This window comes from Cynocephalus volans, chromosome 8, assembly GCF_027409185.1.
Source record: "Cynocephalus volans isolate mCynVol1 chromosome 8, mCynVol1.pri, whole genome shotgun sequence".
In the NCBI taxonomy this organism is placed as follows: Eukaryota; Metazoa; Chordata; class Mammalia; order Dermoptera; family Cynocephalidae; genus Cynocephalus; species Cynocephalus volans.
Window position 1 is genome coordinate 26,672,056 of NC_084467.1, and position 14,687 is coordinate 26,686,742.

The following is a 14,687-nucleotide window of genomic DNA, read 5'->3' on the forward strand; positions in this document are numbered from 1 at the left end:
CTGCGTGGAAATACCCTGTGACTGTCCTTAACAGGGGCCTTAGACAGCAGGAGGGCAGCACTGTTCACCCCAGGACAGACCATCCAATATATCTTGTTAGGTTTGTATAGCTGGGATCCTCTTTTGGACTTGAGTGGTCCAAGAAAGGGGTGAGAGGAGAGAGAGCCTTAGAATCTAAGGCTCAGGAAGGGAATGAATTTACTATGGCAGAAGCGATAACTTTGTAAGCCAGGTTGTTTTTACGCTTCTGTCATTTGCTTTAGTACATATATACATAAGGAAAATTTGCTAATATGCAATACAAAAGGTATTTTAGGTGTTTTACAGGAATGCGTCTCTGCAAGTTTCCCAAAGGTGGAGACTGGGGCTTCGCTATCATACAAGGGCCAATAAGAAGGGATTGTCTTTCTGATCAGAATGAGAAACCCTCAAAGGCTTGTCTCATGGGATTTGAAGTTCTCATATTTTGGGTGCCCCGAGAGAAGGTAGTTCAGGGTATTGATCATACTAGATGCCTAAGAGTTGGTGTTTGGGTTAAACATTTCATTACGAAGTTAAAATGATACTGTTCAAAGACTGGATTCCAGCTTTGGAAAGATCTAACCTGTCCTGAGGGGGAAAAATGAGCAGGATAGGCCTGGGTGGTTGCTTACCAAGGCAGCGGACTTCGGAGCCACTCCAGAGCCCGTTGGCCATGCATTCCCGCACTCTGGAGCCCACCAGCGTGTATCCCGAGTTGCAGGAGAAGATGGCTGTTGCCCCGTAGACAGACAATGTCCCGATGCGGTGCCCATTGGGGGGGATGGGGAGCTCTCCACAGGAGATGACTAAAAGGATCATAACATGCTCAGTGAGCCAGCCCCAGGAGGAGGGACATGTGCTGCTTCTGCTTAGCAAGAATAATGACAAAGTAAGATCTTTTAACCTTACTCTACTGGAACTCATGACCAGACTGTGGGTGGTGGTCCGGACACATGTGATGGGATGCCCCATCTGGAGGTGTCTCCAGAAGCACCGAGAAGCTTTTTAAATGCCCAGGTTCTACTCTAGACTTATGACTCACACTCCAGAGATAAGGCCCAGGCATGTAGATCTTAAAAAACTCCTCAGGCAGTTCAGATGTACACTGTGCTTAGGAAGAGATGGCGCTTCTGTGGTACCGTCCTTAGTGCTCAGGCAGACACTACAAATCAATGTCATTGTCCTTTTGTGCTGGGCCTAGCAGCAGCCTCCCACTCCTACTCAACAGAGCTCGGCTGATGGCCTCTAGCCAACATGTGAGGTGGGGCCTGATGGTTGCACTGAAGTGTGAGCGGCTGCATTGCAGTCACAGCCTAACATGCTCGTGACTTCTACTCTGCCACACACATGGCTGTATTCCACTGAGCTCCACAGTGCAAAAGACAGCAGTGCACGGGACCACAGGCGATAGAAGGTACCACTCCTTCCACCAGTCTCAACTCCCACTTCTCACTGACAAGCTATTTCCTTCCACCCCATTACAATCACTTACTGCCTCTGTGACATCCCTATTAATTACATAAATATGAGCATATCCCTATGGTGGTGGATGCTATGGTGAGCCACTCAGAGGCCCCTGTAGGACCGAAGGACTTATTTCCCAGGTGCTGGCAAACAACCCTTTGCTGTTAGACTTTTTCGGATCGCTTTGGTTGAAGAGTCCTCCCACCCAAGGTCACGCTCCCTTCCTGGGCCAGCCTGAATCCAGTGACTGGTCAGTGTGGGGGTTAAAAGGCTTCCTTGCCCCAACTTGTGACAATTCTTTTTTTTTTTTGTTGAAACATAATTGATTGTACATATCTGTGGGGTACCGTGTTGAATATCAATACCTGTGTGCAATAGGTGATGCTCAAATCAAGATAATTAGTATACTCAACATTATACAATATAATCATTTTTGTGGCCCTTTGCCAATTTCTAGGTACCCCCCCCCCACTCCCCTTCCTCCTTTCCCACCTCTGGTAACCTTAGTTCTGTTCTTTTCTTTTGAAAGTTCAATGTAGTATTGTGATTGTTGTATGCTTTTTTTAAAAAAAAAATTATTTGTTTACTTTTATTTTTAGCTCTTACTTATGAGTAAGGACATGTGGTATTTCTCTTTCTATGCCCAGCTTATTTCACTTAACATAATTTTCTCTCAGTTCATCACTGTTGCTGTGAATGGTAGAATTTCCTTTTTTTTTTTTATGGCAGAATAGTATTCCATTGAGTATATATACCACATTTTCCTTTACCCAGTCGTCTGACAATGGATGTAGGTTGGTTCTAACTCTTGGCTACTGTAAATAGAGCTGTGATAAACAAGGGAGTGCAGGTATCCCTTTGACATGATGATTTCCATTCCTTTGGGTATATACCCAGCAGTGGGATTGCTGGATCGTATGGCAGTTCTATCTGCAGACTGTTTTTCATAGTTGTTGTACTAATTTACAGTCCCACCAACAACGTAGGAGGGTTCTTCTTTCCCTGAATCCTCACCAGCATTTGTTATTCTGTCTTTTTGACAATGGCCAGTCTAACTGGCATGAGGTGATATCTCAAGTGTAGTTTTGATTTGCATTTGCCTGATGATTAGTGATGTTGAGCATTTTTTCATGTGTCTGCTGGCCATCTGTATGTCTTCCTTTGAGAAATGCCTATTCAGCTCCTTTGCCCATTTTTTAGTCAGGTTACTTATTTTTTACTGTTACCAACTTGTGACAATTCTGAAGGGTGATTCCAGCCTCCGAGCTCCCTGGGGGTCAGCTGAGGCTTTCATTGATGCTGCATCAGAGCTCAGCTTCTCCTTCTGCCGAGTCCTGCTCCCTTCTCTTCCCCTCCTGCTTCTTTCCCTTCCCTTCTCCTCCCCTCCCCTTCTTTTCTGGAGGTGTTGATCCCAAAAGCACTTCCTAACAAACTTCTGTCTCAGAGTTGCCTCCCGGGGACCCTGACCTTTAAAGCTATATTAAAGAACCAAAGAAAAATAATTAACAATAAACAAGGAGAGGCAGAGAGACTTAGGTGGCCTGTCCCCTGTGCTATCCTCATTCCTCCTATATATATTCCCATTGTGGGTCTTATCACACCACATTATCATTGCCTCCTTATCTGCCTGCTTCTCCAGTAGATTATAAGCTCCTTATGGGCAGGAACCACAATGCTTTATCTTTGTACCTCTACAGGACCTGGCATATAGTAGGGGCCTAGTGAGTGTTGAATTAATGAATCAGTGCATGCTCAACTGGACAAAGGCAGCTTTTAATAAGATGAAAGATGCTGAGAAGTACTTCTTTAAAGGAGTGGGCATTTTCCCAGCTCCTGATTCTTGGTGAGTGTCCAAAAAGAGGTATGCTGCAAACCCTGGTGATACCCCTCTAGTCCCCCTCCCCATTTCGTCCCATGTATGAGATAGTTCAGGTAGGAGGCACTGTGCCAAACTTGCCCACACTCCCCTCCTGGGCTTACTTTGGCAGGTGGGCATAGAGTCCCCGAGGCTCCATCTGCCGTTGGCCTGACAGCGGATGACCCTTTGGCCTGTGTAGTAGTAGCCAGGGTCACAGATGAGCATCAGCTGGGCCTGGAATTGGTACTGTGTCTCAGAGATGAGCCTCCATCGACCGTGCTCCACGCTGATGCTGCTGACATCTGGACAGGTCACAGCTGGGGAAACAAGGAGCAGGGAGGAAAGTAATTAATTAATTATGGAAGATATTGCAAGAATCCAGAGCTGGGAACTGGGAGACCTTAATGTAGTAATGATGAATCCAAGGATCTCCAGTTCCCAGGCAGGTTAGGGAATGAATGAAGTGGGTTGGGTGGGGAATGTGGCAAACTGGGGAGTGGAGATCTGCCCCCCAAAATGGGGAAGTGGTGCTCAGTTAATGGCGATTGTGGGATGTGAGAATCCAAGTTCCATTTGGTCAGATCTTCATTTTTCAAGGGAAGCCAGAAATCTGGATTTTTTTGTAAAATTTCCTGATTTTAAAATAATGGGAAGAAATTCAATTCTTTTTTTTTTAAAGTGCAGTGTAGGCCAAACATAACAGAATAAAAACCTATACCTTCTGATGGAATATGGCCCCTAAGGCTTCCAGTTTGGGACTCTGATCTAAAAGTTGTCATTTTAGAGTTTTGTGATCAAGGGACATTCATGCAAACTTTGACAGTTTCTCCATCTAAAATGGAGTGAACAGGGTCATTCCTAAGTTCTATGGTGGTTTATGGAAACATCTAAAGGCACGATGGACTATCATTGCTTTGAGAGCAACTTCAAATGGGATCCCAAGTTGGTAGATGACACCACCTACCCGTCTCCTTTCCATGAATTCCCCAATCTCCATGTACATGTTTTTTCCTCATTACTGTGCTTTTAGCTCATTCCTTGCAGAAATCTTCTCAGCTTCTTACCCAGCCCCTCCTCACACCCGCCTCCACTGCCCAGGGACTCACGGACACACTGTGGGGGGACATTGTGGTTGCTCCACAGGCCTGTATCCAGACACTCTGCAGTGGCCTCGGTGCCTGCCGGAAGGTGGTAGCCTTCACTGCAGCTGTACACTGCCTTGGTTCCCACTGTGTACTCCTTGCCAAACACCATTCCATTCTTGGGGGCCTCAGGAAGACCACAGGAAAGAGCTAGCAAAGGAAAAAAGATGTCATGAGCATTTCTGCTTCAAGATGGTGTTCTGAGACTATAGTTTTATCTTTCTTTTCCCCCTGAGATCCTAGTAAAATTATAGTAAAAACTAATAAAAGGGCAAAGACTCATAATAAAAAAGAAAAAAAGAATTATCAACCGAGGAGATTTCGAGAAAAAAATCTAAGAGATGGACTGAAAATAGAAGTGTGTTGATGGATTAAATGGAGCAAAAAAGCTGCAGTCTAAAATATATGGGAGGGAGCCTTAGGGTGAGACCAGTTCTCCCCTATCCCTTCCCAAGAATACTGTGTAGAGGAATTCAAGCACCTCTTCTCCAAAGAAAATAAGGTTTTCTTTTTCATTTAAGGGGCGCGCGCGCACGCACGCACGCACACACACACACACACAAGAGCTCCCTTGAGAGAACTAGAATTAGGCCTGTATGGTGGGGTTGGCATCCCAGAGGAAAACTCTTTTAATTCTAGGATTTAAGTCCTCTCCGCCAAAGGCCTTCCCCTCTGCCTTCTCATCTCTGCCACATACTCAACTCAACTTCTGATTCATGGGAGAGACCTAGTGTGCAAAAATGTCTGTATATAATAACAACAAAGGTAACCTACCTCTGTTACCTGGAAAAATCAACCTAGTCTTTGCTTTTTAAATATAAACAATCAAGGATTACTATACATATGAAAAAACCCCAGCAGTGTGAATGAGATAAACAAAGGTAAGATTAAAAAATGGAAAAAAAACTCCTTTAGGAAACAGATTAAATTCAGGAAATAGCGATAGATAATCTTTATACCTCTGATTAGTGGTATCTTGAGAAAGACAAGGTGACATATGGTACTCATAAAATGAGAACAGAGTGCTTTGAAAAAAGAACAAAAAGAGAACAAGGAAGAGCTCTTTTAAGTTAAAAATATGTTTGCCAAAATAAGCATTAAATAGAAGAGTTGGAGGTTAAAATTAAATGAACCCTCCCAGAATATGGAGCAAAAATAGAGACACCCAAAATGAGAGAAAAGGACCGAAAACACAGAGGATCAGTCCAGGAGGTCCAAAATCCAGCTGTTCAGAGCTCCAGAAAGAGAGAACAGAGAAAGCGGAAGGGTATCACGGAAGAAAATATCAGAGCCAAAGAGAGACACAAGTCTTCAGGTGGAAAGGGAGCCAAAGAGTCACAAAGAGAACCGTTCGTAGACACATCACATGGAATTTCAGAAGTCCAATGACACAGAGATGGTGCTACAAGATCTGAGAGAGAGAGAAAATATGCCATCACTCTGAAGGGATGAGAAGAGATGGGTGTTCAAAGACAATGGAACAAAGCCTGCAAACTTCTGAAGGAAATGATTTGTAACCTAGAACTTGACCTAGTCAACCTACCAAGCAATGTGAGGGCAAAAATAAAGACATTTTTATACATTTAAAGACTCAGAATGTTTGCCTCTCATAAACCTTTCATGAGGAATTTACTTAAAGCTGTGCTGTACCAAAAAGAGGGTGAAAATCAAGAAAGGGCGAGATATGTGATATGAAAAATGATAGAACTAACTCAGGAGTGCAAAGAAAAGGAATTTCAAAGTGACAGCTCAGGAGAGGAATGTGTGCAGCCACATGGCAGGGAGGAGGGTCAACATTATGTTCATAGGAAGAATATACATAACTTAGGCAAGAATAGATGGCTGTCTTTGAAAGAAATTAATGTCTTCAAACCATACTTGCCCTTAGATAGTTCAGGAGCTGTTGCGGATGAAGAGATTAGTCAGAATCAAGGTATCCACTACTGTCTCTCATCTCCCTCTCCCTCTGGCAGCTAGCCTAGAGCTCAGACCCCCCTCACGCTGAGCCAGAATAAACTTGAGCAGAGGAAAATCCCACGCATATTGACTAACAATGATCCTCGATGCTACTGTAATTCCCAGAACTAAGAAGAGGCATTGGCTGGGGCTCCATTATGACATGGGGAAGGGTGGACTATCCAGAAGGAGAGAGGAGATGGAAGAAGGATTCAGAGGCTGGACATGGGACCAAAAGAGGAGGAGGATCAGGAACAGACAAGGAATGAGGACACAGGAGAGCATTTAAACAAGAGATTCTTCTGATGCCTAAACAGCAAGCCTTTGAGCTCCTTCAGTGGTCCTACCTCATTCAAATTGTCATATCAGATCAACTAACTGCCGTGCTTCCTAAACCTTTTGCAAAAAAATACTTCGATCCCCACTGACATGTTGCATGGACACTTAACCTGGAGAGAGCCAGAGAGAGAAGTGGGCAGCCACTTCTCACCGACCCTGCTCTTGTGGTTAGAGGACAGAAGATAACTTCCCAGCCTGAGAGACTAAAAGCCTGAGTATTATGATCTCCATGCCAAACAGTGTTCCTCAAACCCAAGAGGTACGAGGGATGCTTCCTGTGGGTAGGAGAGGAGGGGATATGACCACAAAGTATTTGAAGGTAGTGGTGGAAAGAGATCTCTGAGGGAGAGACTATGTGGAGTGAGAGGAGGGGAGCGGGAGGGAGAGAGAAAGCGTCAGGAGGCACAGAATCTCTAATGGTGGTGGAGAAGTCATGGTTTGGAAGCAGCCATTGAGAACTGGAAGAACACCAGGCCCTCCTGGCCCTGAGTTATGTGGGAAGTGGAGGAGGGGAGGAAGTAACACCCTCCACTTGAAAGGGCCACGGTATACGCCCTCAGAGGGCAGGCACAGTCTGCATGGAGGAAGTGAAGAGAGCCTTCTGGGTAGTGACCAAGGGTGTAGGCTTGTTGCTCCAGAAAACACAGAGGGGGTGGCCGAGGGGGACAGCATCAGTGGGAAGCTTAGGGTGCAAGATGAGTGGACAGAAGTCTAAGGGGGCTTAACTTTGGGTGGTGACAAGAGATAACAGAGAGGCTTGGTAGGATCCAGCTGGAGCTCTGGAATAAAGACTTGTCTGTGTTGATGCAGTTAGAGACATGGATACTGAAGCCAAATGACGTTTGCCATTTGTGGACTGTCAGTTCTTTGTGACCTTTGCTCAGGACTTATAATAGAACATGAATAACACGTTGTTTATGTTCTTTGGGAAAGTGTAGGCACATGCGAGAAGGTTGTGAGGATCAGAGATGATAGATGTCATGAAAAGGTACTTTACCACATTGGGAACCAAAGAAAAACAAAATCAAACAGCAATGTTATTTCCTGTTTTTGTGTATATAATTGGCAAAGTTCTTGCCTTCTTTTTTAATGCAGTACATAATGTTGAGACTGTGGGAGAAAAGACAACTTTCACGTGCTGCTGGTGGAAGTATAGATGAGGACAAACTTTCTGGAGGGCAATAAGTACCAAAAGCTACACATTTTGCATGTGTTATGATTCAACAACCTCGTTTCTGTGAATTTATTTTAAGAAAATAAATATAGACGTTCATAAAGATGTAATTACAAGTTTATAGTAGCAAAAATATAGAAATCCAAATGATGATACTTAGTTTCCCATAATGCTATGCAATTATTGAAAATAATAAGGAAGTGCAGGTATTTAAGTATGTGAAAGATGTAACAAAATAATAAGAGCTTTGTGCATTGATGAGCCTATTTTTTTATTTTATTTTTTTATTAGCATATTCATTATTACAAATCAGACTTATTCATTATGCCCCTTATCCAATCTCTTCCCAGCCCCCTCCCCCCCTCTAATAACCAAAGATTTGTTCTCTCCTTCTGATAGATTAACTTTCTCTGTTGATTTGTTGCCTAGATGATCTGCCCAGTACTGAGAGAAATGTGTTCAGGTTTCCCACTATTATCGTATAGCAGCTGCTGCTTCTTTTACTCTGGAGTGTGCTTTGTGGGAAGAGAGGACCTCTTCTTTTTTTTTTTTTTCCTTTTTTCTTTTTGGTCTCCACTAGTGACTCTCAATGCAGTTGAGAGTCTGGTGTGCCATCTTCATGGTGGCTGTGACGATGGCTTTAGCCACTAGCTGCTTTTCTGGCAGTGGTGGCTACTGCAGTGACTATGGTGGGCCACCCGTGTGGAAATGGTATTTTTGGTGTGCTCTTTATCTCATTGCGGCTGGATTTGGCTTCCCCCTGCTCCTGCCTGATGAGCCTACTTTTGAAATCAATATATGTGAGCAAAGGAAATGTGCTGAAATGTTAACAGTGGCGATCCCAGGTGATATAGGATGATAGGTCATTTTCACTTTTTTCTTTTGCATTATCTGCAGTTTTTTTTCCCCCCAGATTCCTAGTCTGAATGTATTTTACTTTAAGGAAGAAAAACCTCATACTTTATAAAAGATAATGCATGCAAACTGATTGGTGCATATCCAGTGTTTGATAAACTCACTTGCTCCGTGAGTCCAAGTCTGAGCATGCCCTCTTCCGGGGGGAGCAACCCCCCCCAGCTGTCCAGGAGGAAGTTATCCCCTTGGCATCTCTGGGCTCCCATAAAACTGTTGCTACTCCTGCTACAGCACTTCCTTCCTCTGTCATTGTGCATTTATGTGCCCACATACCTACCTCCACCATGGCTCTGAAAATACTGAGACTGCTATGCATATGTCATCCCCAGGGCTCAAGCTGTCAAGGATACTCAGTAAATGTTTGCTGAAAGAACAGATTAATTTTCCATGGGGAAACCCACACTGGAAGTGACTGGTCCTGGGACAAGCCCAAGATGTGAGTGGGATCCAACCACCCTGTGACACCCTTCCCGCCTGCTCCTCACCTTGACAGAGAGGAATGGCCTCGCTCCACAGGTGGTAGCCCTGGAGGTGCCGGGTACAAATGGCCATGCTGTGTCCCACCAAGCGGTACCCGGCATTACACCCAAAGTGTGTGGAGCCGCCGGGCTGGGTGCTGGTCTGGCCCAGGACGAAGCCGTGGAGTGGAGCCCTGGGCAGGCTGCAGTAAGGGGCTGAACAATGAGACAAGGCTCAGGGCACCAAGTTCAAGTACGAAGACAGACATGGTCCTTCCTGTAGGCCACTTCCCCTGTCTCCTCCCCCCATTTGCTTGTCTTTGCCACCACCAGATCCTCTGCTATTTAGGACGGTCTGAGAGGTTGATTTTGAAAAGCAGCTGGTCAGTTTAGTAAAGCCAAAACAAGACAAATGAAAATGGAAAACCAGCCACGTGAAGCACTGGGTTCCCTTTGCAGCCTGAAGGCAGCACTGGCTGAACAGCTAAGTCCAGGCACGCCAGTCCCCTCAGCTCCCAGACAGACCTGGCGGTAGAAGCCGGTGGATTTGGATCCAGAAAGGTGTGACCGCAGGGATACAGATATTGAAGCCAGTTAAGCCTGGGCTTGAGTCCTGTTTCCTACCAGGTCTGTGACTTGGGACATGTCACTGAAGCTTGTTTAGCCCCAGTTTTCTCCTGGATAAATTGGTCTGGTGATACCTGCCTTGTAGGTTTTTCGACAATTTAAATGAGACCGTGTCTGTAAAGCCCCCAGCACAGCACAGGGCATGTAGTGCTCAATAAATGGTCGTTCTCCTTCTTTCTGTTGTGTAGGGGAATGGGATGACATGAACTCATGGCAATCCAGGACAGAAATGTCCCTACAGTGCTAATTTCCCTTCAACATGTGGCTTCAACTCATTTCATTCACTTACTCAACAAATAGATACCAAGTGTCTCTTATGTGCCAAATGCTGTCGTAAGTGCTAGGAATGAACAGAACAGACAAAAATCCCAGCCTGCGAGAACTCACTTTACAAACCCTACTGGGGACCCTCAGTTCTGTGAGGCCGGGAAAGAGGGATGACTAGAGGGCCAAGCAGAACACCCACTTCGTTTGCTCTAGGAGTCCCTGGCTGGGTCTCCTGGCAGACAGGGGTGAGGCAGGATGAGGGTGCAGGTTTCTCTCACACCCTCCCATGGGGAGGTCCTCTGACCCCTTATTGGTGATTACATCCCTCTGTGGGTGTTTTCAAAACCTCCCTTCCAAGCCTGATGTGTGGCCTTGCTCCTGCTGTGCCCTGTGGCCTTGTACCTACGTGCCTACTTCACTCAGAAGCAAGAACTGCAGTTATGGAAATATACTTAGTCATAGTGATAGACGCATGTGCAAATTACATGAGTCTACTGTATTTTAACTATTAAGTACTCATTGTTGCACCATGTAATTAACTCCCTTTCTACATGGCACGTGTATTGTAATAACAATTGACTCATTACTCTCAAACATGTTAGTCTTTAGAACATCAAGGGAATGGCAATTCTTAATGGCTTTTAGATCCTAGTTTAGCAAACAGCATAGTGAACTACTACTAAACGGTTGTATTTCCCTTTTATGTGAGCAGCTGCCAAGAACTCAGCCTGACTCTCCTCTGAGAGAGACCTTAAGATTTCTTTTTCATCATGAGAAAACTGAAGGAACTAGTGACAGAGCTAGTCACTGACCCTGGGGCACCCAGTCATGAAGCCACCCTCCTCCTCTGTGTGCAGCAGAGAAAGGAGAGTCTGGGTGGGCTTTGCAGAGGAAACGGACTCTGATAGTAAAGATCCACCTCCTCCCAGACACCCTCAGTGTCACCCGGTTGGTCTTCCCTGGAAGCACACCCAGGGGTGCTTTAGGACTGTTCACATGCGCCCTCTAAGTCTGGGCTGGCCTTGCAAGTAGGAGGCCTGTAAGAAGAGCTGGACTGAGACCAGTGGTACCTCTGACAGGTTGTAATTTGACATCCCTTCCGACCAATATTCTTTGAAAATTTGCCCAACATTTGTTTGGAATGTAGACCAATGCAGCCAGGGGAAAGAGTGCTGAAGAGGAACTGAAGCAGGAAACTGGGGCACAGTGGAGCCCCCCGGGGTCATAAGCAATTCATATCTGCCTCTGAGCTGGCAGAGCCCAGCCAGCAGATCACTGGACCCACCCCCTTCAAAGTGGGCATCAAGCAGCTTCTCAAGTTTTCTTCCAGCCCCAGACAGTAATCCCCGAGATGGGAGTTCAGATAAATTCAATTTTCTCCATCTCATTGCACTCCGGGATATCGTTGTGCTCCTTATAGATTGTTGCCGGGGTCAGCCATCTGGTGGGCCTGGCCTTTGATGTGACTCTGACCTTGGGATATGGTTTGCGGAGCAGAAGAGAAGCTCCTGGACCTAAAATACAGCCCATCTTTGCTGCTTGTCTAACATTTGCCAGCTAGCGACCCATGTCCTAGGGATTTTTAGTTTTAAGGAACTTTTATTAACATGTCCTACATTTCCTAAAGGGATAAGATCACCTTTAGGCATCATCAGATCATATATAATAATTAAACTTTTCCTAAAGACACACCTGGCAATTTGAGAAGAATAGAGAGAAGTTAAAAGTGGGGAAAGGACTAGAAGAAGAGGAGGTAGGAAAATGCCAAGGACCACTTGTTCAGCTGTGGGTAGGGAGGTTTAGAGGAGGAGATGGGCTTGATACCTTGATGAGAAGCCAGTCCCTGGCTTCTTTGGGTGTTCTGGGTGAGCAACTTAAGGGGCTTGGGGCCAGGGCCCTTCTCAGGAGTCCTCATGTTTTACTTACCTGAATACCGAATCTTAAAGCCCTTCCGATTGTAGGCATGGTCAGATGACCAGCGCAGGTACACGGAGTTGCTTGAGCTGGTGACAATCAGAGGAGCTGAGTAATTCCCACTGAGGGCTTTCAGTAGAGGACTCTGTCCTGAGGGTCCTGAGGAGAGAAGGATGCAGTAATACAGACCGTCATGGCGATCACAGACAGCCTCCAGGGCTCAAGGGTGGGGTAACTTGTTCAGGGGCAGCAAAACCCTTAGTACATTCCCTTCTCTCTGCATCCGCAGGCATTGCTCACGGTGCTCTTTCCTCCTGAGCCCAGCTCTAGAGCAGTGCTCTAGGAAGTCCCTGCCTACCTATAGGGGTTGACAGGTGAAATGGAATCTATTTGCCATTTTGGGACTTGACCAAGGTCAAGTGGTTGGTTAATGGAAGAGCTGATTTTCAAACTGGGGGCTTCTTCCTGTTGGCCACCCTATCTTTCTTGTGCATAAAAGCAGCTCAGTGCCTGCCATATAGAAACAATATTTGTTGAATGAATATATAGCAATAACGCTAGAGGAAAACATCATGTCTCAGAGTCATAAGTAACAGAGCCCCTCAATATTCCTTTCCAAGCCTCTTCAAGAAAGGCCTCCCTCTTCCCTTGTCCAGCCTTAAATGCCTGGGATTGCATCCTGAGGGGCCGGCTCAAGCCAGGCAGGACGTAAAGCTGGATAATGCATAATGCAGGATTTCTCACCCTGAAAAAGGCCCTGAGTGAAGGTTCTAGTATGCTCCTGAGACAGCTCTTAGAAGCTTGGAGAAAGTAATGGACTACATTATACAGAGGAGAGTCATCAGAACTGCTGTGGCAAACTGTGAAGGGAGGGCTCAACAGGCTTGGAGAAGCGGTGGGTAGAATAGTTCTCTTGTGGAAGAGCGGAATGCCTTCCAGCTGACTGCATTCATCTGCAGGGCCTGGAGGACGTTCAATTGACTAAAGCAATAAAGAGTGCACTGGTGAGGGGGTGTGCACCAGCATGAATGAAAACCCGAGTAACGGCTGTCCTCGGTAGGCTGAAACCGAGGGGAGGAGATGCTGTCACGGAACCTGGCTCCCTAGTAGCATTGAGGATGAGAAGACCCCAGAGTGCAGAGGCCACCAGGTGGAAGCATTTAGTCAGGAGCTAGGTTAGCACAGTTACTAAAATGGCAGCCTAACCTGCAGGATCTATGGAGATGGCTCAGAGAACACGTTATTCCTAAGGGCAAGATAGATGGGCAGCCAAAGAGGGCTGCCCCCAAATTATAAATACATGAACGAAACATCATGAGTAGATAACCAGAGGGTGAGGAAAGCCACCCCCAGGGGACAGTAGCAATCCTTTGCCCAGTTTGCAGACCTGAGCCAGGTTTCATTTCCCATTCTAGAACCCTTGGACGGAAGGAGAGACAGGGTCTGTGCAAAAGAGGACCCTGCAAAATGACACCAATTGTACATAGTAGTGATTCCTCCAGTTCTTCCCCCCAAAGACCTACCACTATTTACTCAGATAACTGAATATTACAGAAAATGTCAGGTCCAGATACACCAGAGACTGGGGTACAGGGTGTGAACTGATGCTGCTACCTGGGGTTCCCAAGCACTAGGGTGGCTGCTCTGTTACAGCTGGGGTGTGTGAGGGTTGGGGAGGGTAGTAAATGGAGTCCTGGCCCAGGCGCATCTCACAGCACAATCTTAACCAAGTAGTGGCCTTGACTGCAGCAGCTGTGCCAGATGCAGGGTATTTATTAGAGTGGGCTAACATAGTCTTGGTCATGTGGAATGCAGCTATAGATCTGGCAACGCATCCTCTTCTGGACCCATCAGAAGGGAGGATCAGAAGCAGTTCACATTCACAGGAGGTGGACAACAGTGTATATTCATGGTTCTGCCCCAGAGCTACGTTAATTCTCCTGCTCTCTGTCATAATACAGTCTGAAGGGATGTGGACCATCTGGACATCCTGCAGAACACAGCATATTGGTTCACTATATTGATGACATCATAATATTGGATCTGATGAGCCAGGGGAGTGATTAGTGTAGACACCTTTGCAAGACACACGTGTTCCACAGAGTAAGAGGTAAATCCTACAAAGATTGCAGTGAAATTGTCAGGGTCCTGTGGTCCGGGACATGCTGAGACACTTCCTCCAAATGAAAGAACAAATTACCTCACCTTTTCCCTCCTGCCACCAAAGATGCAGCACAACGTTTGGTAGACCTCTTTGAGTTTTGGAGGCAGCATACTCTTCACTTGGGAATACTGCTATGACTCGCTTGTTGGTTAACCTTCAGGGGTGCTAGTTTTGAGTGGGGCTAGAGTAAGAAAGGGTTGTATAGCAGGTCCAGGCTGCAATGTAAGTAGTGCTGCTGCCTGGGCCATACAACCCGTCAGATCCCATGGTCTTGGGGTTTCTGTGGTAGAGAAAGACATCACGTGGTGCCTCTGGCAAGCCCTCATAGGAAGACTGCATCAGAGGCTCCAGGGTTCTGGAGCAAGTCCATGCCATCTGCAGCAGGGGA

At 46.0% G+C, this 14,687-nt stretch overlaps 1 protein-coding gene across 1 annotated transcript in view; it reads right to left on the bottom strand.

Annotated features, from left to right (window-relative positions):
* CSMD2 (CUB and Sushi multiple domains 2) overlaps positions 1-14,687 on the bottom strand; it is a 588,341-nt gene that overhangs the window by 44,401 nt on the left and 529,253 nt on the right. Inside the window, exons 48-52 of the mRNA XM_063104124.1 lie at positions 12,148-12,294; positions 9,355-9,543; positions 4,450-4,635; positions 3,466-3,660; positions 654-827 (exon numbers count right to left, since the gene is read on the bottom strand). Of these exons, the coding sequence (XP_062960194.1) occupies positions 654-827; positions 3,466-3,660; positions 4,450-4,635; positions 9,355-9,543; positions 12,148-12,294 (891 nt within the window). The remainder of the gene's footprint in view (positions 1-653; positions 828-3,465; positions 3,661-4,449; positions 4,636-9,354; positions 9,544-12,147; positions 12,295-14,687) is intronic.